General features: G+C 45.7%; 4 protein-coding genes across 5 annotated transcripts in view; 3 read left to right on the forward strand and 1 right to left on the reverse strand.

Moving 5' to 3' along the window:
* Nucleotides 1–3,780, forward strand: part of tbk1 (TANK-binding kinase 1) — a 12,111-nt gene extending 8,331 nt beyond the window's left edge. For both annotated transcript variants that reach the window (XM_053414719.1, XM_053414720.1), the window contains exons 17-21: nt 1–64; nt 1,804–1,900; nt 2,655–2,755; nt 2,913–2,984; nt 3,113–3,780. The exon at nt 1–64 is cut by the window's left edge. In XM_053414719.1, the coding sequence (XP_053270694.1) occupies nt 1–64; nt 1,804–1,900; nt 2,655–2,755; nt 2,913–2,984; nt 3,113–3,152 (374 nt within the window). In that variant the 3' untranslated portion in view covers nt 3,153–3,780. The remainder of the gene's footprint in view (nt 65–1,803; nt 1,901–2,654; nt 2,756–2,912; nt 2,985–3,112) is intronic.
* Nucleotides 3,781–6,153: 2,373 nt separating this feature from the next.
* Nucleotides 6,154–9,769, forward strand: gpr19 (G protein-coupled receptor 19). The gene is made up of 2 exons (XM_053414724.1): nt 6,154–6,349; nt 7,509–9,769. The coding sequence occupies exon 2, from the start codon at nt 7,535–7,537 to the stop codon at nt 8,795–8,797; it is 1,263 nt and encodes a 420-aa protein (XP_053270699.1). The 5' UTR covers nt 6,154–6,349; nt 7,509–7,534; the 3' UTR covers nt 8,798–9,769.
* Nucleotides 9,770–10,136: 367 nt separating this feature from the next.
* crebl2 (cAMP responsive element binding protein-like 2) lies at nt 10,137–12,922 on the reverse strand. Its single transcript, XM_053414727.1, has 3 exons — nt 12,676–12,922; nt 11,611–11,808; nt 10,137–11,357 (listed from the first exon to the last, which is right to left on the reverse strand). Exons 1-3 carry the CDS (start codon nt 12,688–12,690, stop codon nt 11,193–11,195), a joined length of 378 nt encoding a protein of 125 aa, XP_053270702.1. The 5' UTR covers nt 12,691–12,922; the 3' UTR covers nt 10,137–11,192.
* A 3,892-nt stretch (nt 12,923–16,814) lies between these two features.
* On the forward strand, nt 16,815–21,424 carry dusp16 (dual specificity phosphatase 16). The gene is made up of 6 exons (XM_053414723.1): nt 16,815–17,078; nt 17,192–17,330; nt 18,444–18,607; nt 19,015–19,174; nt 19,254–19,377; nt 19,740–21,424. Exons 1-6 carry the CDS (start codon nt 16,851–16,853, stop codon nt 20,827–20,829), a joined length of 1,905 nt encoding a protein of 634 aa, XP_053270698.1. The 5' UTR covers nt 16,815–16,850; the 3' UTR covers nt 20,830–21,424.
* The last annotated feature ends 460 nt before the right edge of the window (nt 21,425–21,884 follow it).

Here is a 21,884-nt window from a genome sequence, read left to right on the forward strand (position 1 = left end):
TCTTCACTGAGGAATGTGCCATGAAGTATCGTCTGTTCATCTCCAAGAGTGAAGAGTGGATGAGGTAAATACACCAGAGCATGTTTATCATTCTGACCTTCATCTCTTCATCTCTTCTTCACTTCTTCACTTCATCTCAATCTCTTCTTCTCTTCTTCTCTTCTTCTCTTCTTCTATTCATCTCTTCTTCTCTTCTTCTGTTCATCTCTTCCTTTCTTCATCTCTTCATCTCTTCTTCTCTTCTTCTCTTCTTCTCTTCATCTCCTCATCTCTTCTTCACTTCTTCACTTCATCTCTTCATGTCTTCATCTCTTCTTCTCTTCATCTCTTCATCTCTTCTTCTCTTCATCTCTTCTTCTCTTCTTCTATTCATCTCTTCTTCTCTTCTTCTGTTCATCTCTTCCTTTCTTCATCTCTTCTTCTCTTCTTCTCTTCTTCTCTTCATCTCTTCATCTCTTCTTCACTTCTTCACTTCATCTCTTCATGTCTTCATCTCTTCTTCTCTTCATCTCTTCATCTCTTCTTCTCTTCATCTCTTCTTCTCTTCTTCATCTCTTCATCTCTTCATGTCTTCATGTCTTCTTCTCTTCTCTTCTTCTCTTCATCCCTTCATCTCTTCTTCTGTTCATCTCTTCTTCTCTTCATCTCTTCTTCTCTTCTTCTCTTCATCTCTTCTTCTCTTCTTCTGTTCATGTCTTCATCTCTTCATCTCTTCTTCTCTTCATCTCTTCTTCTCTTCTTCTGTTCATGTCTTCATCTCTTCTTCCCTTCTTGTCTTCTTCCCTTCATCTCTTCTTGTCTTCATCTCTTCTTCTCTTCATCTCTTCATCTCTTCATCTCTTCTTCTCTTCTTCTCTTCATCTCTTCATCTCTTCTTCTCTTCATCTCTTCTTGTCTTCATCTCTTCTCTTCTTCTTCTCTTCTTCTCTTCTTCTTCTCTTCTTCTCTTCTTCTCTTCTTCTCTTCATATCTTCATCTCTTCTTCTCTTCATCTCTTCATCTCTTCTTCTCTTCTTCTCTTCTTCTCTTCATCTCTTCATCTCTTCATCTCTTCATCACTTCTTCACTTCATCTCTTCATCTCTTCTTCACTTCATCTCTTCATCCCTTCTTGTCTTCATCTCTTCTTCTCTTCATCTCTTCTTCTGTTCATCTCTTCTTCTCTTCATCTCTTCATCTCTTCTTCTCTTCTTCTCTTCATCTCTTCATCTCTTCTTCTCTTCTTCTCTTCTTCTCTTCATCTCTTCATCTCTTCTTCTCTTCTTCTCTTCTTCTCTTCTTCTCTTCATCTCTTCATGTCTTCATCTCTTCATCTCTTCTTCTTCATCTCTTCATCTCTTCATCTCTTCATCCCTTCTTGTCTTCTTCTCGTCTTCTCTTCTTCTCTTCATCTCTTCTTCTCTTCTTCTCTTCTTCTCTTCATCTCTTCATCTCTTCTTCTCAATCTCTTCATCTCTTCATCTCTTCATCTCTTCATGTCTTCATCTCTTCTTCTCAATCTCTTCATCTCTTCATCTCTTCATCTCTTCATCTCTTCATCTCTTCATCTCTTCATCCCTTCTTGTCTTCTTCTCGTCTTCTCTTCTTCTCTTCATCTCTTCTTCTCTTCTTCTCTCCATCTCTTCTTCTCTTCATCTCTTCTTCTCCATCTCTTCTTCTCTTCATCTCTTCTTCTCTTCATCTCTTCTTCTCAATCTCTTCATCTCTTCATCTCTTCTTCTCTTCTTCTCTTCTTCTCTTCTTCTCTTCTTCTGGCTCTGACAGGCCTGTGTGTAGCTCCAGGTGAACTGTGTTGTGTTTGCAGGAAGGTTCATCACGTGAGGAAGCAGCTGCTCTCCCTGTCGGGTCAGCTGATCAGCATCGAGAAGGAGGTCACCATGCTGCTGGAGCGAACCATCAAGGTGAACAAGGGTCACGTGACCTGAGACTCACTTTCTGAATCTGAAGTTTTTCTTTGTGTAGGTTCTGTTTACACTGTGTATATGGATCCTATTCATTTAGATTTGTTGTATTTATAACAATGTTTAAACTCTTTTATTTAAAGTAAAAAACATGAAACTAAAACGTATGTCCATCTGTCCATCTGTCCCTCTGTCCTTCTCTCTCTCTGTCTGTCTCTCTGTCTGTGTGTCTCTCTCTCTGTCTGTCTGTCTCTGTCTCACTGTCTGTCTCTCTGTCTCTCTGTCCTTCTCTCTCTCTGTCTGTCTGTCTCTGTCTCTCTGTCTCTCTCTCCGTCTGTCTGTCTCACCGTCTGTCTGTCTGTCTGTCTGTCTCTCCGTCTGTCTCTGTCTCTCCGTCTGTCTGTCTCTCCGTCTGTCTGTCTGTCTGTCTCTCTGTCTCTCTCTCCGTCTGTCTCTCCGTCTCTCTCTCTGTGTGTCTGTCTCTCTGTCTGTCTCACTCTCTGTCTGTCTCTCTGTCTGTCTCTCTCTCTGTCTGTCTCACCGTCTGTGTGTCTCTGTCTCTGTCTCTCCGTCTGTCTGTCTCTCCGTCTGTCTGTCTGTCTGTCTCTCTGTCTCTCTCTCCGTCTGTCTCTCCGTCTCTCTCTCTGTGTGTCTGTCTCTCTGTCTGTCTCACTCTCCGTCTCTCTCTCCGTCTGTCTCTCTGTGTGTCTGTCTCTCTGTCTCTGTCTCTCCGTCTGTCTGTCTGTGTGTCCAGCTGCAGGAGCAGCTGCCTCAGAAGGTCCTCCCCCTGGTTTCCAGTGGGATGAAGCCTCAGGCCTACCTGAGTCAGAACACACTGGTGGAGATGACGCTCGGGTAATTGATCCTCATCATCATCGTCACCATGACGACCACATCTCTCACATAAAATCATTTGAGACAATTAAAATAAAATAACAAGTTTTATTTTAAACACGTTAAACACGTTAAAGACGTGTTGCTGACGTGTTGCTGACTTCCTGTTGTGCTTCAGGATGAAGAAGCTGAAGGAGGAGATGGAGGGCGTGGTCAAAGAGCTGGCAGAGAACAACCACTTCTTAGAGAGGTCAGACACACACACACACACACACACACACACACACGTCTCAATCAATCATCAAGTTAAAAAACCTTCTATCATTTAACAACCATCTGAGAAGCTGTTTTCTTGACCATGTGACTTTGTGTCCTCAGGTTCGGGACGTTGACGCTGGACGGAGGACTGAGAGGATGAGCAGTTTGTACTGACCCGTCTGTAACTTGTAAATAATGTTGGACTGAGACGGAGACTGTTTGGTTTGAACGAGCCTCTCGGACTCGTCTGTGACTCGTCTGTGACTCGTCTGTGACTCGTCTGTGACTCCGCTGCTTCACAAACAGCTTGGATCAGTTCACCTGTCGGGATGAGACGTGTCATCTTCTGACCTGAAGGGAAATGAATCTGTGAAACAGAAACCTCAGTTAAGAGCAGGACGTCCTGCTGGACACATCGAGCACCTGACACCTTCATCTGTAATCTACAAATGAATCATTACATTTGAATGTATTTTTAGTGTTTGTTGTGTTTTCAGGTGTTTCATTAATGATTTATATAACGAGGCATGTAATTGTTATAAAACTTTAAAAGATATCAAATGCAGAATATAATTGAAAATACTTTCACTTACTACAAATTACTAATTATCCTATTAAAAATTATAAATTACCTTTGGACTAAGTGACATTTGAATATTTGAGGTCAACAAGCTGATACTATTTGTTTTATTATTTTTTTAATTTAATTTCTTATTTATTGTTTGTTCAAAAACAATCAATAACCATTATGGGATATTTTCTCTGGACAGTAATTTACAGGTCGTCAGTAGACACGTCAGAATCCTCTGACGGTTAAAAGACAAACTTCTGAGGTCATTTTTTATCTGGAGACTTTAATTATTTTGTTTGGTCGATAATCATCATTCAAAACGTTCAGCGACGCAAAAAAAAACTGTAAATAAATATAAATCTGAACATTTCTGAGTCTGTTTCTGTTTCATGCTTCCGTTTAAAAACGGCTGAGGTATCAAATCAACTAAAACCTTAATAAATCACTGTTTAAATATTTGCATGTTGTGTTTATGGGGCCGTTTTGGTCTTTTGATTTATGTACTAACTTCTTTTTGTTGTGCAGCATTTTTTGCTTTTCAATAACTGCTCTATAAATAATCTGACGCCTCTGTAAACTGTTTAAGGACGGCGAGGTCAGTGTTGATTGGTTGATTGATGGAAGAGGGCGTCACCAGTCCGTGGAGGGGGGAGGGGTTAAGAAGGACAGGTTATATAGGGAGTGGGCGTGTCTATGTTTATGACATTTGTTTTGTGGAACAACTTCAATAAAAGTTAATAAACCAATAAAAGGTTTAATTTGGACTGAACAGTTTCTCTCTCTCTCTCTCTCTCTCTGTTGGAGTGCATGCTGGGAGTGAGCTGAAGAAAGTTTCTTCAAACTGTTTTCTTTGCTCTTTTTCCCTCTGTACTCACAGTAGAGGTGTTTTTTGTTTGTGTGTGAGTGACAGTGTCAGGAGCAGCAGTTTAGTTGTTAGTTGTGTGTTTGTGTTTGTGCAGCATGGCTGCTGCAGGTGGAGGCTTCGGCCTTCCTGCCCTGGTCGGTGGTGGTTCCGCTGCTCCTGCAACGCCCCCCCCCGCCTGCCGTTATAGTAACTTGTTTGTTTGAACTAAACTGAGAAAATAAAAGTGACTTAAAAAATCAAATCTCTCTCTCTCTCTCTCTCTCTCTCTCCCTCCTCTCTCTCTCTCTCTCTCTCTCTCTATCTTTACCTCCCTCCCCCTCTCTCTCTCTCTCTCTCTCTCTCACCCTCCCTCTTCTCTCTCTCTCTCTCCCTCCCTCCTCCTCTCTCTCTCTCTCTCTCTATCTCTCCCTCCCTCCTCTCTCTCTCTCTCTCTCTCTATCTCTCCCTCCCTCCTCTCTCTCTCTCTCTCACCCTCCCTCTTCTCTCTCTCTCTCTCTCTCTCTCTCTCTCTCTCACCCTCCCTCTTCTCTCTCTCTCTCTCTCTCCCTCTCTCTCTGTCTCTCTCTCTATCTCTCTCTCCCTCCCTCTTCTCTCTCTCCCCCTCTCTCTCTCTCTGTCCCTCCCTCCTCTCTCTCTCTCTCTCTCTCTCTCTCTCTCTCTCTCTCTCTCTCTCTCTCTCTCCCTCCCTCCCTCCCTCTCTCTCTCTGTCTCTCACTCTCTCCCTCCCTCCCTCTCTCCCTCCCTCCCTCTCTCTCTCTCTCTCTCCCTCCCTCTTCTCTCTCTCTCTCTCTCTCCCTCCCTCCCTCTCTCTCTCTCTCTCTTTCCCTCCCTCCTCTCCCTCTCTCTCTCACCCTCCGTCTTCTCTCTCTCTCTCCCTCCCTCCCCCCCCTCTCTCTCTCTCTCTCTGTCTCTCACTCCCTCCCTCCCTCCTCTCTCTCTCTCTCTCTCTCTCTCTCTCTCTCTATCTCTCCCTCCCTCCCTCCCTCCTCTCTCCCTCCCTCTTCTCTCTCTCTCTCTCTCTCTCTCCCTCCCTCTTCTCTCTCTCTCTCTCTATCTCTCCCTCCCTCCCTCCCTCCTCTCTCTCTCTCTCTCTCTCTCTCTATCTCTCCCTCCCTCCCTCCCTCCCTCCTCTCTCCCTCCCTCTTCTCTCTCTCTCTCCCTCCCTCCCCCCCCCCCCTCTCTCTCTCTCTCTTTGTCTCTCACTCCCTCCATCGGCCCCACTGTCTGTTGCCCTAGCAACTGTCCTGCTGGAGGACGTCCTCTCAGCTGGTTGCCATGGGGACGCTACTGGAGGACGGACACGTCTTCGTTTTGGATCCGAAGGTCGAGCGACAGAAAGATGATTTATTGATGAATCATCTGAAGAAGAAACACACGATCAGTGTCGTGAACGTTTCATTTCTTTAATTTAATGTGTTAATGATATTTAAATCAAATGTTTATGTCCAGAATTATTCATAAATAATTAAAATGACTTCTTAATTAAAAGAGAATTATCTGTCAGTTAATGTCAATAAGACGACGTCACATGAAGCTGAAATATCTCAGCTGTCCAGGTCCCGCCCATTCAAGCTCTTGACCAATCAGGAGTCAATCTCAGCTGTCAATCATGACGTCTTAATTCAAATAGATTTGTCTTTACATTGGGTTCACAGTCGCCCCCTGTCTGCTGTCAGTGGGACTGTATATGAATGTGAATGTTGGTGGAGACAGGGGGCGTGTCTCTCTGCTGGGACCAAGAAACATCTTCATCCGCCCCTGCTGCCTCCCCCTCCTCCTCTTCAATCTCCTCTTCCTCCTCTTCATTCTCCTCTTCATTCTCCTCTTCCTCCTCCTCCTCCTCCTCTTCTTCCTCTCCTCAATCTCTGGATCACGGAAAAACACCAACATGCAGCGACTGTTCCTGTTCTGCTTTCAGCCGGTGAGTCTACACGCACGCACACAGACACACACACGTCGCCATTTGACGCACTGATGTTCGTTTTATCTCCGAATTCTGACTCGGTGTGTGTGTCTGCGTTATCATGATTGTGTGTGTTTGTGTGTGTGTGTGTGTGTATGTTTGTGTGCGTGTGTGTGTTTGTTTTTATTTGTGTGTATCTCCGTGTGCGTGTGTGTGTTTGTGTGTGATTGTGTTTGTGTGTGTCAGACATGTTGTGGCTTCAGGTTGGAAACATGACGCTGCTTCAGTCTCCTGCTGCGTGTTTGATTGATTGTTTGATTGATTGATTGATTGATTGATTAAATGAATCTGCCTCTAAATATTTAATTAAATCATATTTTAACATTCATTTATCAACTCAAATCTTAGTATTGTATTACAATGGTGTAATAGATTACTGTAGAAATACCTTCACTGTGATACTGTGAGGTTCCAGTGATAAGTTTGTTTCTCTGTATTTATTCAGATTTGATTTAAATCAAATCAATGGATCAGTTTGTAATTTGTGTTTCATAAGGTTTAAATTAAATATTCAAACTAACAGATGTATTGTAATCAAGTATGGCACTGAAGTACAAACTAGAGGAACTTTACTTTAGTACAGAACAAAGATTATTTAATTTAATTAATAAATCATGATCAACAACTCAGTTGATTGATTTCAGAAATAAGAGATTCTGTGTTTTTATTCTTTGTTTCCTGTGTTTTCTGGGACAAATAGAGAATTATTATATTTCTTAGTGTTTCATAATCTTCAGCTTCAATGTGTTTGAAGAATAAGAAGAAAACAAAGTTTCTTTGTTTTAGTTTCACTTTCAGTTTTTGATCTAAACTATTTTAATAACATATAAAAAAAATCTGTTTCCGTTTCTGTGGTTGTTAAGGGTTGTGTAATTGTTGTGTGGGTATTGTTTGGTTGTTGTGTGGGTGTTGTGTGTTTGTTCAGTTGTTGTTTAATTGTTTTGTAGATGAACCTAACCTCCTGTTCACCTGTAAATGACCTCTGACCTTGATGTTGGTCTCTCACTAGTTGTGTTACCACACCTGGGAGCGTTGTGTTGGTTCTCCAGGTGTTCGTCAGCGGGTCGAACAGAACCAGTAGTTTAACTGTTTCTGGTTTGTGTTTGTGTGTCTGCAGCTCGTCTCTGGTGCAGCATCATAACTATGGTTTATGCCGAGTCATCCCGTGGTGTGAACCCCTCCCTTCACTCTCCGTCTTTTCCGTATCAGATGTCATTTAACTTTTCCGAGAGGGAGAACTCCACTGTCCTGGCCACTTTACCCACAATCCCCCTGTGCAGCCTGGAGGACTCGTCCTCCGGCCGGAGCAACGGCTCGTCCACCTCCTACGAACTGACCTCGGTGGAGGTTGCCGTCCTGGGCCTGGTGTTTGCGTTCCTCTGGCTGATCTCCATCCTGGGAAACGCCCTGGTCTGCCTGGTCATCCACCGGAGCCGCCGGACTCAGTCCACCACCAACTACTTCGTGGTGTCGATGGCGGTCGCCGACCTGCTCATGAGCCTGGGCTGCGCCCCCTTCGTGCTGCTGCAGGTCGCCGCCGGGCGATGGCCGCTGAGCGCTGCTGCCTGCAAGGTGGTGCGCTACGTGCAGCACCTGTGTCCTGGTGTCCAGGTGTTCGTGCTGCTGTCCATCTCCGTGGACCGGTTCTACACCATCCTCTACCCCCTCAGCTTCAAGGTGTCCAGGGAGAAAGCCAAGAAGATGATCCTGGCCTCGTGGCTGTTTGACGCCGCCTTCATCTCGCCATGCTTCGTCTTCTACGGCTCCACCTCCACAGACAGTCACTGTGAGTTCTTCCTCCCGGACCACTGGGGCAGTGTGGCCTACGCAGTGGTCCACCTGCTGCTCGGCCTCCTGGTCCCGGTCGCACTGATCGTGTCCTTCTATCAGCGGGTGATCCGCTACATCTGGAGAATCAGCGCCGACGGTCACACGGTGCGCCGCACGATGAACATCGTCCCACGGACTAAAGTCAAGACCATCAAGATGTTCCTCATGCTGAATTCCGTCTTCTTCCTCACCTGGACGCCCTTCTACGTGGCCCAGCTGTGGCACCCCAGGGGGTCGGAGGCCGCCAGCAGACAGGGGCTGCTGTTCTTCGCCGCCATCGCCTGGATTTCCTTCAGCTCCACGGCCTCCAAGCCGACCCTGTACTCGGTCTACAACGCGAACTTTAGAAGAGGCATGCGGGAGACCTTCTGCACGTCGTCCATGAAGTGCTATCGCAGTAACGCGTACACCATCACGGCGAGCTCTCGCATGGCCAAAAAGAACTACGTGGGGGTGGTGGACCTCCCAGAGCAGCCGAAGACCAGGGACTCGGTCTGCGACACATTTGGCCGAGAAGCGAAGGAGAAGAAAGTCGCGTGGCTCACAAACGCCAACCCACCAAACACTTTTGTGTAAATGGCGGGTGAGCTAACAGGAGGCTAACACGCTAGCTCTTTATTCAGCGACACAAAACGTGCTCAGCTGGTACAAAGGGCTTTTCTCCCGGCAGCCATATTGGAAGTTCTCAATCCTTTTCTACGTCAGATTTAAACTGAGTTGATTTCTGTGCAGTGTTCCCGCGGGTCCTTCTGTTACTGATGCATTGTGTGTTTTAGTGTTAGCTTGTGAGCTAGCTCCCCACAGTCCGTGGCCATTTCTCTGTGAAACGATGTAGCTGGTTTTCTGCAGTGTGGTCCGAGCTAACGCTAGTAACTGTTTGGTAACAATGACATCTCTGCTTTGCTGCATAACTGTAATGTAACGAGTTTCAGATATTAAACTGTTCAGATTCAATCCTTCTCACAAAAGATGAACTTTATGTTTAAAATATCTGGTTCTCTCAGAAAGTAAAACCACAAATTAAAGTGAAATGATCTTAAACACAGACTTAAATCAAGATGACGACTCCTTCAGCTTCCAGAAACGGAGCCAAAGTATCTCCCACACAAACGCTGCCATCTTGTGGTAAAGATGTGGTGTGGAGGCCCCACCCATACACGTGCTTGACCAATAAAGAGTCAGTCTCAGCTGTCAATCATGAACTCTCAGCCGGTTTAAAAAAAATTGTTTTGGTCCTCGTCCAATCTGCTAAGATGGAGGAGGCGGGGTTTATTATCTGTACTGCAGCCAGCCACCAGGGGGCGAGCCATGTAATCGCTTCATTTGTTTGTCTTTATTTATTAACTTTTAATTCACATGCTGTTCAGAAATCTGTTTTGCTCTAAAATGACAAATGTTGGACGTGAGCTTTTTTCCTGCTGAAGCAGAATCACGTAGAAATGAATGAATTTGTTTTTATTACAATTATAAAAGGAGGCTTCAGTCCGTAATGTATTTCAGCTGCTGATGACACGTTGATTGTTTTACGTAATAAACAGAATATTGTGACTTGTCCTGAAGTTCTATTTAAATCTGAAGGTTTTTCTTTCATATTTCAGTTTCTCCGTCAACCTGGTTCCAGATTCCTGATCAGGATTCAAACCTGGTTTCTTTGTGTTCTGGACCCTGATCCTAAGAACTGTGTTTGAGTCTTAAAGTTCAGAAAAACTAAATAAAGCATCGGACGATATTAGAAACTGTGATCAAGGATTTTCATTAAATCTTTCCTGAAAATTTAATAAAGTCACAGATTCATGAAACAAAGTGGAATGAGGATTTTTTTAAACACGTGACATTTCATGTTCAGTTCTTTTGTTTTATGAAACATTATCCAGCTACTCATCAGAATGTAATAACTTTCTGTTCAATCACAGAGTCTCAGTCAAACACACGTTTATTTTCATGGGAAACAAAATGAGCAAAGTTCAAAGTGCGTCTGAAGAAAGTGAAGAAAGTGCAAAACTTTAGCAAAGGACAAAATAACACTTCAAACTTGTTGGTCCGAAATAAAATCAGCAGTAAACATTGATGTTATTAATTCTAACTATCAGACACAAGCGAAGAGAAAGAAACAAAGTGAACTGAAAATATGAAAGAATAAAAAGCTGCAGGTGAAACTACTTCTCGATTTTTATCATTTTACTCAGAAGCAGAAAATCCAACTTTTCCTTCACGAAAACACTCAAATACAAAAATATATCTCACACTGTCCACATCCTGCCATCTGACCTCTGACCTCTGAGGCCACGTTCGTAGAACAAAGATAAAAAATTAAAGCCACATTCACGTTAAGATTTAATCAGCTTCATCAGAGCGTCTGTCGTCTCCTGTTCCCTCTCCGTCCTCAGTCATGTGACTCAGGATTCCAGAAGCAGTTTATAAAAACTTCACAAATGTTTAACTTTAATTTCTGGAGAAACGTGGACGAACACGTTAAAACCATTGATATTTGTAATGAGCTCTGTGGTGATTCTTAATTTTACAAAGTGCCGATAGATTATTTACTTTTTCTTTACAAAACCTTTTAATTGAAAATAAAAAACCTCAGCTGATCTGTTGTCGACCTTCAAACTGTCCAACATTATCTCACATTATTTAAATCTGTCCCACAGAAAAATGTGCCTTTTACAAATCACAAAAATAACTCCTCAGAAAACGTGATGTTAAGAAAGTTTTACTTTCTTAAGTCACGTGACCGCCCTGAGCTGCGGCGCCCTGATGAAGAACTGACCTCTGACCTGTTAGAGACGTTTCTCGAATCAGGAACTGGAACGCAGCTTCAAGTTCGTCATGAAACAAGAAACTGGCGGAAAAGAAAAAAGCCGTGAATCTGCCACTTCCTGTGTGTTAGTGTGAACGTTGACATGTATGTTGAGGATGATTGACAGCAGCCGTTTCTCTCGTCAGTCTGTGGCCTCCCTCCGAGGCGGGGCTAGCCCTGACTGTTGCTGCCCACGCTGTTCTTGTTGTTCTTGCTGTTCTTGGACGTCTTGGTGCCGCCGGCGCTCTGAGGCGTTTTCTGCTCGTCCCCGGTCAACAGAGCTTTGATCTCTGACGGGATCTTCCCCTGGTCCATGGCCGAACACCACTGTTTGTACTAAGAGAGGAAGGCACAGAGGTTAAAGGTCAAGCTAACGACCATTCCATTTATCACATTAATTATGACCATTCGTTTCCATGTCTGTAACTCTGGTCGTGTTGTGGATCTACAATCAAACTCTTTCAGCTGCGTTTCCTCATAACTTACGATTATTTATATTATTACAACAATCAATGTCAATCAATTATCAATGTTTCCGATCATGTGCTGCTCATCGAGCTCCGGACGTTCCCATGTGACCGGTTCCTACCATCTCCAGCTCCTCCCTCAGGGCGCAGATCGCTCGCTCCTTACTGGAAACCAGCTCCTCCAGGTACTGGTACCTCAGCTTCTTCCTCGCCCGACACTCTCTGGCGCTCTGGCGGCTCCGCTCCAGTTTGGCCTTCAGGTCGATCTTCGCAGGTTTACGACCACGCTTCCCCGGTTTCTTCACTTTACCGGCGACCATCTAACAAACAGCAGATTTTTACATCCACGTATGTATAGAAGGAATGTTTCTAACAAAAGACCAGGTACAGAACTCAAACATAACATAACTCATTTCATGTCAGAAAGAATAAATACATTTAACATATTCTCCGATTATTATTTTACTGGAATTTACAGTTTGAGACCAGTAAAGTTCATCTGTCATCTGTAATCACTCATTTCTAATAAAAGAGAAATGAATCAGAGAGCCAGGCCCGAATTCAGATCCCTGAGCTGGTCCCCGGAGTCCAGAGGTCCAGAGGACAAGAGGGGCCAGAGGACAAGAGGGACCAGAGGTCCAGAGGACAAGAGGGGCCAGAGGACAAGAGGGACCAGAGGTCCAGAGGACAAGAGGGGCCAGAGGACAAGAGGAGCCGGAGGACAAGAGGGACCAGAGGACAAGAGGGACCAGAGGACAAGAGGGACCAGAGGACAAGAGGGACCAGTGAGTCTCTGAGTGAGGTGATGATTTCACCTGTTTTAAAATCATGGAGCTTTGTTCCAAGACGATGAAGAAACAAACACAGACACACGGACAGACACAGGCGGTCTGTGTGTGTGTGTGTGTGTGTGTGTGTCACGGACAGACGGTCTGTGACAAACATGTTCAACATTTCTCGTAATTAAAATGTAAATATTCCAACGAGCTGCAGAAACGCAGTTAGCATTAGCTCCAGTTAGCTTCATGTCACCTACTGAATTCCCCGCAGTTAGCCGAACCAGCTAGTTAGTTAGCGTCCGAGGGTTTGACTAACCAGCTCGTTAACGACCCGCCAGCTGACCGCGGACCAGCTGTGAGTTACAGCTGGTTACAGGTTAACGGAGTTAGCCCCCGTTAGCTTCTCACCTTGTTGTCATCCATGTTGTTAGCTGCAGTCGGCTAAAGGCTAACAGTTAACTTCACAAACACACGTAGAGCAACTAATTTAACGTGAACCCGCGCTAACAAGAGTTCAGACTTATTTAAACCCGTGCTAACTTTAATAGTTCAGACTAATATAAACCCGCGTTAGAACAATAATTCAGAGTAACTTGTTTACATCCGGTTTGCTCTTCTTCTTCTTCTGGATGTATATGCGGTTGTTAAAGGACCGCCCCCCTCTGGACGGACTTCTCACAGAGACACTTGTTTCAACAAATCTTTATTAAAAACATAAACTTGACAATGAACAGGGAGAGAAATAAATAATACAAATGAAAAAGTTGTATTCATAATTTACTTGATCAAAATATATAAATTTATAAGATCTAACGTGTTACCCAGAGTTTATCATCATATCATCATAACATCTGATGAATGGGACTAAATTCTAACATATCATAACTTAACTTAACACAATCTAATATAACAGTGAAATGTAATTTTTTTAAACATATTTACTTGGTCACTGATTATTCTGCTTTAAAACGTAAACATTTAGATGATTTAGTCTGAGTAAAGTTTTTATTTTTCATGTAATGTTCCATGTTTGAAATTGAAGGACAGATATGATGCAGCTGAACGTCCATGTTGTAAACACACAGACGTGTGATCGGAGGAATGTGCAGCTCTGATCCGCTCACTCACATCCGGATGGGGGGGGGGGGGGGGGGGGGGTTAGCCATGCATGCTAATTGCTCCAGAATGAAAACCTTTCACGAATCTTCTGCCTTCATCTCGTCTCCCGACAAATGACGGACAATAAAAACTTCAGAGACTCAGATTCACATGTTCAACAAACTTCAACGAGATAGAAGACGTGTGTCAAGATGTGTAAATAAATACATCTAATTGAATTTATTCATTTTGTACAGAGTCTATAAAAATGGTGATTATAATCACAATTTAATTCATTTACAGAAGATCGAAACAGGACAGAATCATAAGTTAATTCACTAATTGTTCAGTCACGTATATTTAGTCATGAAATGCTGCTGCTAGGCAAACAGCAACGAGGAAGCTAATATTAACGAGTGTGGTAAAGGCTCCAGAGGCTAACAACTTATCAAGCTAACATTTTCCTCACGTGTTCTCACATGACTTCCATTCTTACAATTAAATCAACCACCAGGGGGCGACACGTTTTGGAGGAATCGTTGTTATTGAGACCAAATGAGGCTGTGAAGCAGAAAGGAATCATGGGAGTTGTTGTTCTTTGAGTGAGTTTGAAACATTCATGTATATATCAAGTCCTTTTCTTTTAGAATATAGAGTTTATACCATAAGTCTCGTGGCTCTGCAGCGCCCCCTGCAGCCGGAAGTTGTCCCTGTCCGGGCGGACGTCACTGCCCCTTTAAGAGCTCCATCGATGACGACACCAGTGTATTTTCACCGCGGTGACCTCATCCCTGGAGCAGCGCGGCACCGCGGCGGCTCGGTGCTCGTGTCCGGAGAAGACGCCTCCTGCCCGGGGCCCATCTGCGCTCCGCTCCGCTGAGGACCACCGGACGCTCCGCTGCTTCTCCGCCGCTCCTCCGCTGCTTCTCCCGGTGAGTCCCGACACTTTGAGCCGCCCGCCTCACGCCAGCTCCGGTGTCCGGTAAAGTTCCGTTAACGGGCCCAAAGTTTCACTTCTGTCCGGTGGCGGAGCTACACCACCGACTGTTGACGTTCACCGACGTTCACCGACGTTTACTGACGGTTACCGACTGAACCGTGAGGAGGGGAACCGACTGTGATCGGTCAGTCGGTCGGTTTCATCGAAACAGATCAGATGTCAGAGAGCCGTGAGCTCACGTTAAGTAACGTCAAAGTAACGTAAAGTAACGTTAACGTCACGATGAACTCACTTGAAGTCCAGTCAAACAGATTCATAAGTTCAAACAGGTTTGATCTGATATGTTTTCAACACGTTTCAAACCGGTGTCACTTCGGTTTGCTGACGGAGCTCAGGTCCATTAACGTCCATTTAAGAATTAACATCAGACCTCAATAGTAAAAGTGGTTTTTAGTCGAGTTTACATCCATTGTTTTAATTTTTCATATAATATCACTGTTAATATTCATGTACACGTCACCATGATGTGTTTTATACAAATACTACACTAACGTAGGACAGATTGTGTAATAATACACATCAACACGGTTTTATCACAGCTACAGTCTGTTTCTCCTCCAGCAGGGGGCGCCTCCTCTTGTAGTTTCTATAGAAAGTGACGTCTCACTTGATGACGTCAGTAAACATTCAGGAGTTTCTGTCTCAGTCTCTAGTTTCAAGTCCTCTTCAAACAGCTGATGATAATTTAGGGGGGGGGGGGGGGGTACCACAGAGTGATTGACAGCTAGTACCGTCCACTGGGTGCAGATGAGCCCCTCCCACCTGTGTTTAAGTGAGTGGTTAAAGTCCTCTGATTGGCTGCCGAGGTGTCAGAGTCATCAGGATCGAACCATCACCTCAGCTGGAAATTATGATTTTATGAATCAGTGAGCTGTGTTGTTGTTGTTAATATGAAAACAAACATCATGTGCCGACAGGAAACCGTTAAATGGTTTTGCTCTTGTTTCCTTGGACTCGTCCTGGTTCATCTTTGGTGTCGACCTCTGTGACCTTCAGGAAACCAGAGCGAGGTCATGTGACTGATGATGCGTTCGGACGTTACTGTAGCTGGTGGTTTATCAGAGTCTCATTAATTCTTCTCAGACTCGGCTGCTGATGAAATGTGTCTCTGACTCGATGACTCCAGAGCAGCAGGTACCAGCTTATTATCACTGGTACCTGATTATCAATTATCACTTATTGATTCATTCTTAGTCTATTGGTAAAAAAATACATAAAAACCCTGGAAATGAAGTTATTCCTGATTCTTTCTTTGACGTCAGATCAAATAGAAACTGTTTGTTTAAGTTACACAACATCATCTGCAACTGCTTCAATAACTCATTCATTCATAGCATGAATCAGCTGGTTTCAGTTTCACTCATTGGAGGATTTAAAGTGATCTTTAATTTGGATGAATATTTGAATAAATTCAGTTTCTAGTTCTTAGAGATAATAATAAAATATTACATATAACCAACCTCCTGTAGTGAAATCCTTTGATCTCAAACAGTTACCTTAGTTATTAAAGTTCAGTGAATAAACTCTTTATAACTTGAATTTGATTAGTTATTGATCTGATGAGTCTCTGGCTCTGTTGAGATCTTATAGAAACAGATGTCTCACTCTGTGATATGTTGGAGCTGTAGTGGAGCGTCTTCTCTCTCAAACTATCTCTGACGTGCTGATGTTCGTGTTATTTGACGATATAAGAACAGCTGTGAGGTCATGATTGACAGCTGAGAGTAACTCAGGATTGGTTGAGAGTGTGTGGGCGGGACCTCCACCATCACTTCTGCTCAGACTCTGACTGTAGATGACGTCATCACCACAAGATGGCAGCGTTTGAGTCTCAGATATTTTAGCTCCAGTTCTAGAGCTAAAATATCGTCTTTATTTACAGACACGTGTTCACGTGTTCATGTGTTCATGTGAACATGTGTTCACGTGTTCACGTGTTCATGTGTTCACGTGTTCTGCAGACGTGAGGAAACATGTTTGTTTTTGTTCAGACTCTTTTTTTCTTTCTGTGAAACTGAAACTGAACTAAATGTTTTTTTGTGTCAGACTCTGAAACGACTTCAACATGACGACCTGGTCGAGCTGCTCCGTGACGTCATCACCGCTCAGCGCCTGAGAAGAGAAGCTCCTGTAGAGTGAGGTCTCTCTCTCTCTCTCTCTCTCTCTCTCTCTCTCTCTCTCTCTCTCTCTCTCTCTCTCTCTCTCTCTCTCTCTCTCTCTCTCTCTCTCTCTCTCGTCCCGGGGTTTTTCGGCTGCCAAGCGCCATTAGGATGACATCATACCGGCCCGACACAATGGAGCTCTTCATCCTCTGAGGTTCCTCGCCAGGCTGTGTATCTTTGCTGGACCGCCGGCCCGGGACGCTCAGGAGGGGGGGGACAACGAGTAGGGAGGGGAGGGGTTTGGGGGAGGGGAGGGGGTTTGGGGCGGGTGGGGGGTGGGCCTTGACGTGTCGGAGCCTCCAGGGTCCAGGTCCGGATCGGGGATGCTGAGGCCGAGCGCGGTGCGGCCCATCGGGGCGGAGGCTCTGGTAGCGCTGCTGGAGGGGGGGCTGGATCGGGTGGTGTTGATTGACAGCCGACCCTTCGTAGACTTCAACGTCTCTCACATCCTGGAGGCGGTGAACGTGAACTGCTCCAAGCTGATGAAGAGGAGGCTGCAGCAGGACAAGGTCCAGATCGCCGAGCTGCTGCAGCACTCGGCCAAGAAGAAGGTAAAGCACATGATCCACGGGGGGGGGGGGGCGGAGATAGAAGTTTGACTCTTCAGACAAACGGACACAAAGAGGAAGTGATGTCAGAGTTTCTCTCTCTCTCCCTGCTGCAGTTGGAGCTGCAGGGCGATCAGGAGGTCGTGGTGTACGACCAGAGTTCTTCAGACCCGACGTCTCTCGGCTCCGACTCGTTCCTCAGCGTCCTGCTGGTCAAACTGGAGAGAAGCTTCCCGTCCGTCCACCTGCTCTCAGGTCAGTTCACACCAGAGACCGACACTGATCGGTGAGGGGCGGAGTTTGAGTCGAGGGTCATTCTGTACATAAGACTTCATTCTGTTCATTTCAGTACGGTTGATCTGCAGCACAGTTTTTTCCAGTGATGATGAAACGTCACAGATCCATAATCTGTTGAATATAATAAAGTGAGCTCAGGTTCCTCCGTCTGGAGAGAAACTTCCTGAGCAGCTTCTTCACCTCGTCATCAGCTGCTTATTACAAACGACCTCAGGGTGACGTCATGTAACGATGATGTCATGCTGCTCCGACGACCTGAACGACTTTGAGCTTTTTAAATCCGTTGCTCAAAGGTTCTACAGCAGTCCAACAACAAGAGTCAAGTCTGTAAACGAGACGCGTTCATCTTCAAACACAAACAACCGAGGTCACAACTCACCAGAGCTGTGGATTCATCCGCTGCTGGAAATAGTCCTCAACTAATTCATGTCTCTTCAGTAGGAACCAACAGTTCGGAGCCGAGAGATACGGGGACGTAGTTGACAGACGCACACGTTGAATGGTTTGAAACATGGGAGTTATTCAAATAGAACAGTTTTAAATCTGGACAAAAAAATCATAGAATTAAACTTGTTTTAACTTTTAAATAAAATATGTTGAGAATATGAATGAAGCAGATTTTCATGCAGTGAAATGTGATGACACTTGTGGAGTTTTCAGTGGAATCACATCTGTCGTCCTGAGCAGCTGAATTACAGATGTTCACATCTGATTTATATCTATAACTCCACCAACACGGATCAAACACATTCTCCTGAAGAACAGACACTGAATGAACCAAACAGAATCAAAGTTGAAGGTCTTTTAAATCATATTGTTTTAAAATAAACAGTCAATTGAAAAAATGTAATAATACAAATAATCTAAATGTGAAAATAGTATAAAGTAATGAAGTGTGATGTAGTTTATAACAAACTAGTGAGACCTAAAGGCTGGTTCCCTGGCAACAGGAGAGGAGGAACCACACACACACAGACACACACACACACACACGCACACGCACACGCACACGCACACACACACATTGATCCACTGGTTCTAAATGAGGCGTGAACCTGTGACCCTCTGCAGGGGGCTTCTCTGAGTTCTCTCATCTGTTCCCTGGACTGTGTGAGGGGAAGTCGTCTCTGGTTCCCTCGTGCGTCTCTCAGCCGTGTCTCCTCGTCAACAACATCGGTCCCACGCGCATCCTGCCGCACCTGTACCTGGGCTGCCAGCGGGACGTCCTCAACCAGGTAGCGCCACACGCTGGACACATGCTCGGGTGTTATATGGTTATTAGTTACATACAAACATTGAAACACGAATATAAACAACAAAGAACCAACAATCTGAAGAATGTGAACGTCTCACGTGATGAGTTCATGGACAATCAGTAAAATATCTGTTTTTACAGTTGAATCTGAGGAAGTAAAACAAAGAGAGATAATGACATGTCAGTTCTCAGAGGACAGAGGAGGACAGATGTTTATTTACTTTATCAGTTCATGAATGTCAGAAAGTTTAAAATCATATGATTTTTATTGTTTCTAAACTTTAATCACTGGTGTCGTTAAACGTTCTATTTTCTACCATTACATCTTTTCCGTGTGCTCACCTGTTGGAGCAGACTTTGGACTTGAACCTTCATCTTCTCCTGCAGGAGCTGATGCAGCAGAACCAGATCGTCTACGTCCTGAACGCCAGTAACACTTGCCCCAAACCAGACTTCGTCCCTGACTCTCACTTCCTGCGGGTTCCGGTGAACGACTCGTTCTGTGAGAAGATCCTGCCGTGGTTGGACCGATCGGTGGAGTTCATAGGTCGGACACGAGGGAGACGCTCTTTGCTTCCTGTTCTGATTTGAACGCGTCAGCTGATCTGAATGTCTCTGTGTTACAGAAAAGGCCAAAGCGTCGGACGCCCGCGTGCTGGTTCACTGTCTCGCTGGAATCTCTCGCTCAGCCACCATCGCCATTGCCTACATCATGAAGAGGATGGACATGCCGCTGGACGAGGCGTACAGGTCGGTTTCAAAATAAAATACAATAAATCTCTAAATCTCCTCATCATAACTATTATGAACAAAACTAATGTGACGCCCCCTGCTGGCAGGAGATAGTTGTTCACATGTTCCTGTTATAGTTTGAAGGTTCGTTCTTCTCTTTTTAATGAGGCGGGGTTAATATACACGTCACTGCTGATTGGACGACACATCGGACTCAGAGGACACATGTCTTCAGGGTTGGTCTTCAGACGTGATGTCACACATGATCTGGTTTCTTCTGATATTCGACTCTCAGGCTGTGAAACCAGATTATTTAAGATGAACTCGTTGAGCCGCTCGTCAGGATCCTCACTAACGAGCTGCTTTGTTTTCCTTCTCAGGTTCGTGAAGGAGAAGCGTTCGACCATCTCGCCCAACTTCAACTTCCTGGGTCAGCTGCTCGACTTTGAGAAGAAGATCAAGAGTCCTCACGGTGCGGAGACCAAACTCAAGTCCCTCCTTCCTCAGGAGCCCAGCGCCCCCCCTCCTCCTGACGACCTGGAGTCCGCCCTCAGCCCCGAGGTCGCTGTGGCCCCCGGCCCGGCTCCGCTGGAGGCCCCCCCCCTGCCCTGTGCTCTGGCTGAGGCTCTGAGCGGCCTGCAGCTCGCTGACGGCCCCGAGGACAACGCCCGGCTGAAACGCTCCTTCTCTCTGGACATCAAGTCGTTTGGCGAGGTGGGCGGGGCTGCGGCTCACAGAGTGTTCGCTCCTCACGCCGCAGCAGGAGACGCCACTGACTTCTACAAACCGCCGTCCTTCAAAGAGACGACCAGTAAACCGTGTCAGTTCTCCCCCGTGGAGGAGGTGTCGGAGCAGTCCACGCCAGAGCAGAGCCCCGACAAGGAGGAGGCCGACGGAGCAGAGCGACTGGAGCCGCCGGCCTCCAGCACCTTAGCTGCTCCTGCTGCTCCTGCTGCTCCTGCTGCTCCTGCTGCTCAGAACTGTTCCCAGCAGCTGCACCGGAGCGGCAGCACGGAGAACGCCACCAGTTTCCTGTTCGGCCTCTCCCACAGTCTGCAGCACCTGGCCCACCCGGGGTCCGGCGGCGCCCTGAAAGGCTGGCACTCCGACATCCTGCTGGGCCCCGTCACCGTCTCCACCTCCTCCCTGACCGGCGGCTGGTACCTCTCCTCCGACTCCTCTCGTTTCTACTCCACCTCCATCCTGAGCGGCGGTGGAGGCTTTGCGGCGTACAGCTGCAGTCACGGCCTGGAGGCGGTGCGGCGCCGCAGTCGGCAGAGAATGGGCGACCGCTGCGACTCGAGGCGGAGCTGGCACGAGGAGAGCAGCTTCGAGAAGCAGCTGAAGAGACGGAGCTGCCAGATGGAGTTCGGAGACGGGAGGACGGACAGCAGGTCACCGGAGGAGATGGTGAAGGTCGGCAGTCAGTCCAGTTTCTCCGGCAGCATGGAGGTCATCGAGGTTTCCTGAGGCTGATCCTCAGTCAGTGTGAAAGTCACGACGAGTCACACGACGCAGCAGCAACACGCCACCACACCGGCAGCATCACGAGAATCATAACACGAGAATCATAACACGAGAATCATAACACGAGAATCATAACACGAGAATCATAACCAGGAAGCGCCGTACGGACGTCATGACCACGTGAGCTGGTCAGATCCACCTGAACACGAGAGCAGGTCGCTTGACGGATATCAAACGTTCAGCTCGTCTCTTCATTGACCGAGTGTCAGAGGAAGATGAAGATGAAGATGAAGAGGAACCAGCTGACCTGATTCAGTTCTTGGTGGGTCACATGACAAACGGCGCTGTGTTTCTCAATGGGCTTCGAGATGCTGCCGGTGTGTGTTGCTGTGAAGCCCTGGAGTCTGGTCTCAGGGATTCAAACCTGCAACCCGGACTGTGCTTGTCAGACCTGAGGAGCCTGAGTGACGTGTCAGCTGACCCTCGTACGACAAGAGGCTGGAACTCGAACAGACGCCGGAGACAAAAGACTCGTTCGGTCAATCATGTTTTTAATTCTTGTATAAAACAGTAAAATAGTTTTTGTTTCAGAATCATCTGTTTTATTCTCAGTTTGATTCTTCTTCTGCTGCTCAGCCGACCAATCAAGAAGTGACGTTCAGATGTAAACCTGTTTCTCCACAGCGCCCCCTGTTGGACACAGTGTCAACACACACTCATTAACACCTTTGTCCTCAGAGCCTCGAATCAAATGTTGAAATATAATCTTTTTACTTAAATTGTTAAAAATGAAAGAAATGTCAATAACGTTTTTTCAAAGAAAAACTACGATAGAAAAAAAACAACAGATGAACTCAGCAGGACAAACGCACAACAGACACACAAACAGACACACAAACAGACACACAAATCACACATCACCTGCCGAGGAGAAACATGGTATTTAAACATCTCATCCAGAAATATAAAAACTTTCCACTCAGTTGACACAACATGTAAAACACAACATGTTTACAACACACAGTATAACACATGTTTACACAGTGAAGACCTGCTGT

The sequence above is a fragment of the Pleuronectes platessa genome, chromosome 22 (genome assembly GCF_947347685.1).
Source record: "Pleuronectes platessa chromosome 22, fPlePla1.1, whole genome shotgun sequence".
NCBI lineage: Eukaryota > Metazoa > Chordata > Actinopteri > Pleuronectiformes > Pleuronectidae > Pleuronectes > Pleuronectes platessa.

What these genes read in the sequence shown, in the direction of transcription:
- crebl2 (XM_053414727.1), bottom strand. An exon ending in TGAGGGAGGAGCTGGAGATG is followed by an intron (nt 11,358 to 11,610) that starts GTAGGAACCGGT and finishes TTCCTCTCTTAG; the next exon opens with TACAAACAGTGGTGTTCGGC.
- dusp16 (XM_053414723.1), top strand. Translation starts at nt 16,851, where the DNA reads ATGCTGAGGCCGAGCGCGGTGCGGCCCATCGGGGCGGAGGCTCTGGTA. An exon ending in GTCCGTCCACCTGCTCTCAG is followed by an intron (nt 17,331 to 18,443) that starts GTCAGTTCACAC and finishes GACCCTCTGCAG; the next exon opens with GGGGCTTCTCTGAGTTCTCT. An exon ending in AGCGGGACGTCCTCAACCAG is followed by an intron (nt 18,608 to 19,014) that starts GTAGCGCCACAC and finishes CTTCTCCTGCAG; the next exon opens with GAGCTGATGCAGCAGAACCA.
- gpr19 (XM_053414724.1), top strand. Translation starts at nt 7,535, where the DNA reads ATGGTTTATGCCGAGTCATCCCGTGGTGTGAACCCCTCCCTTCACTCT.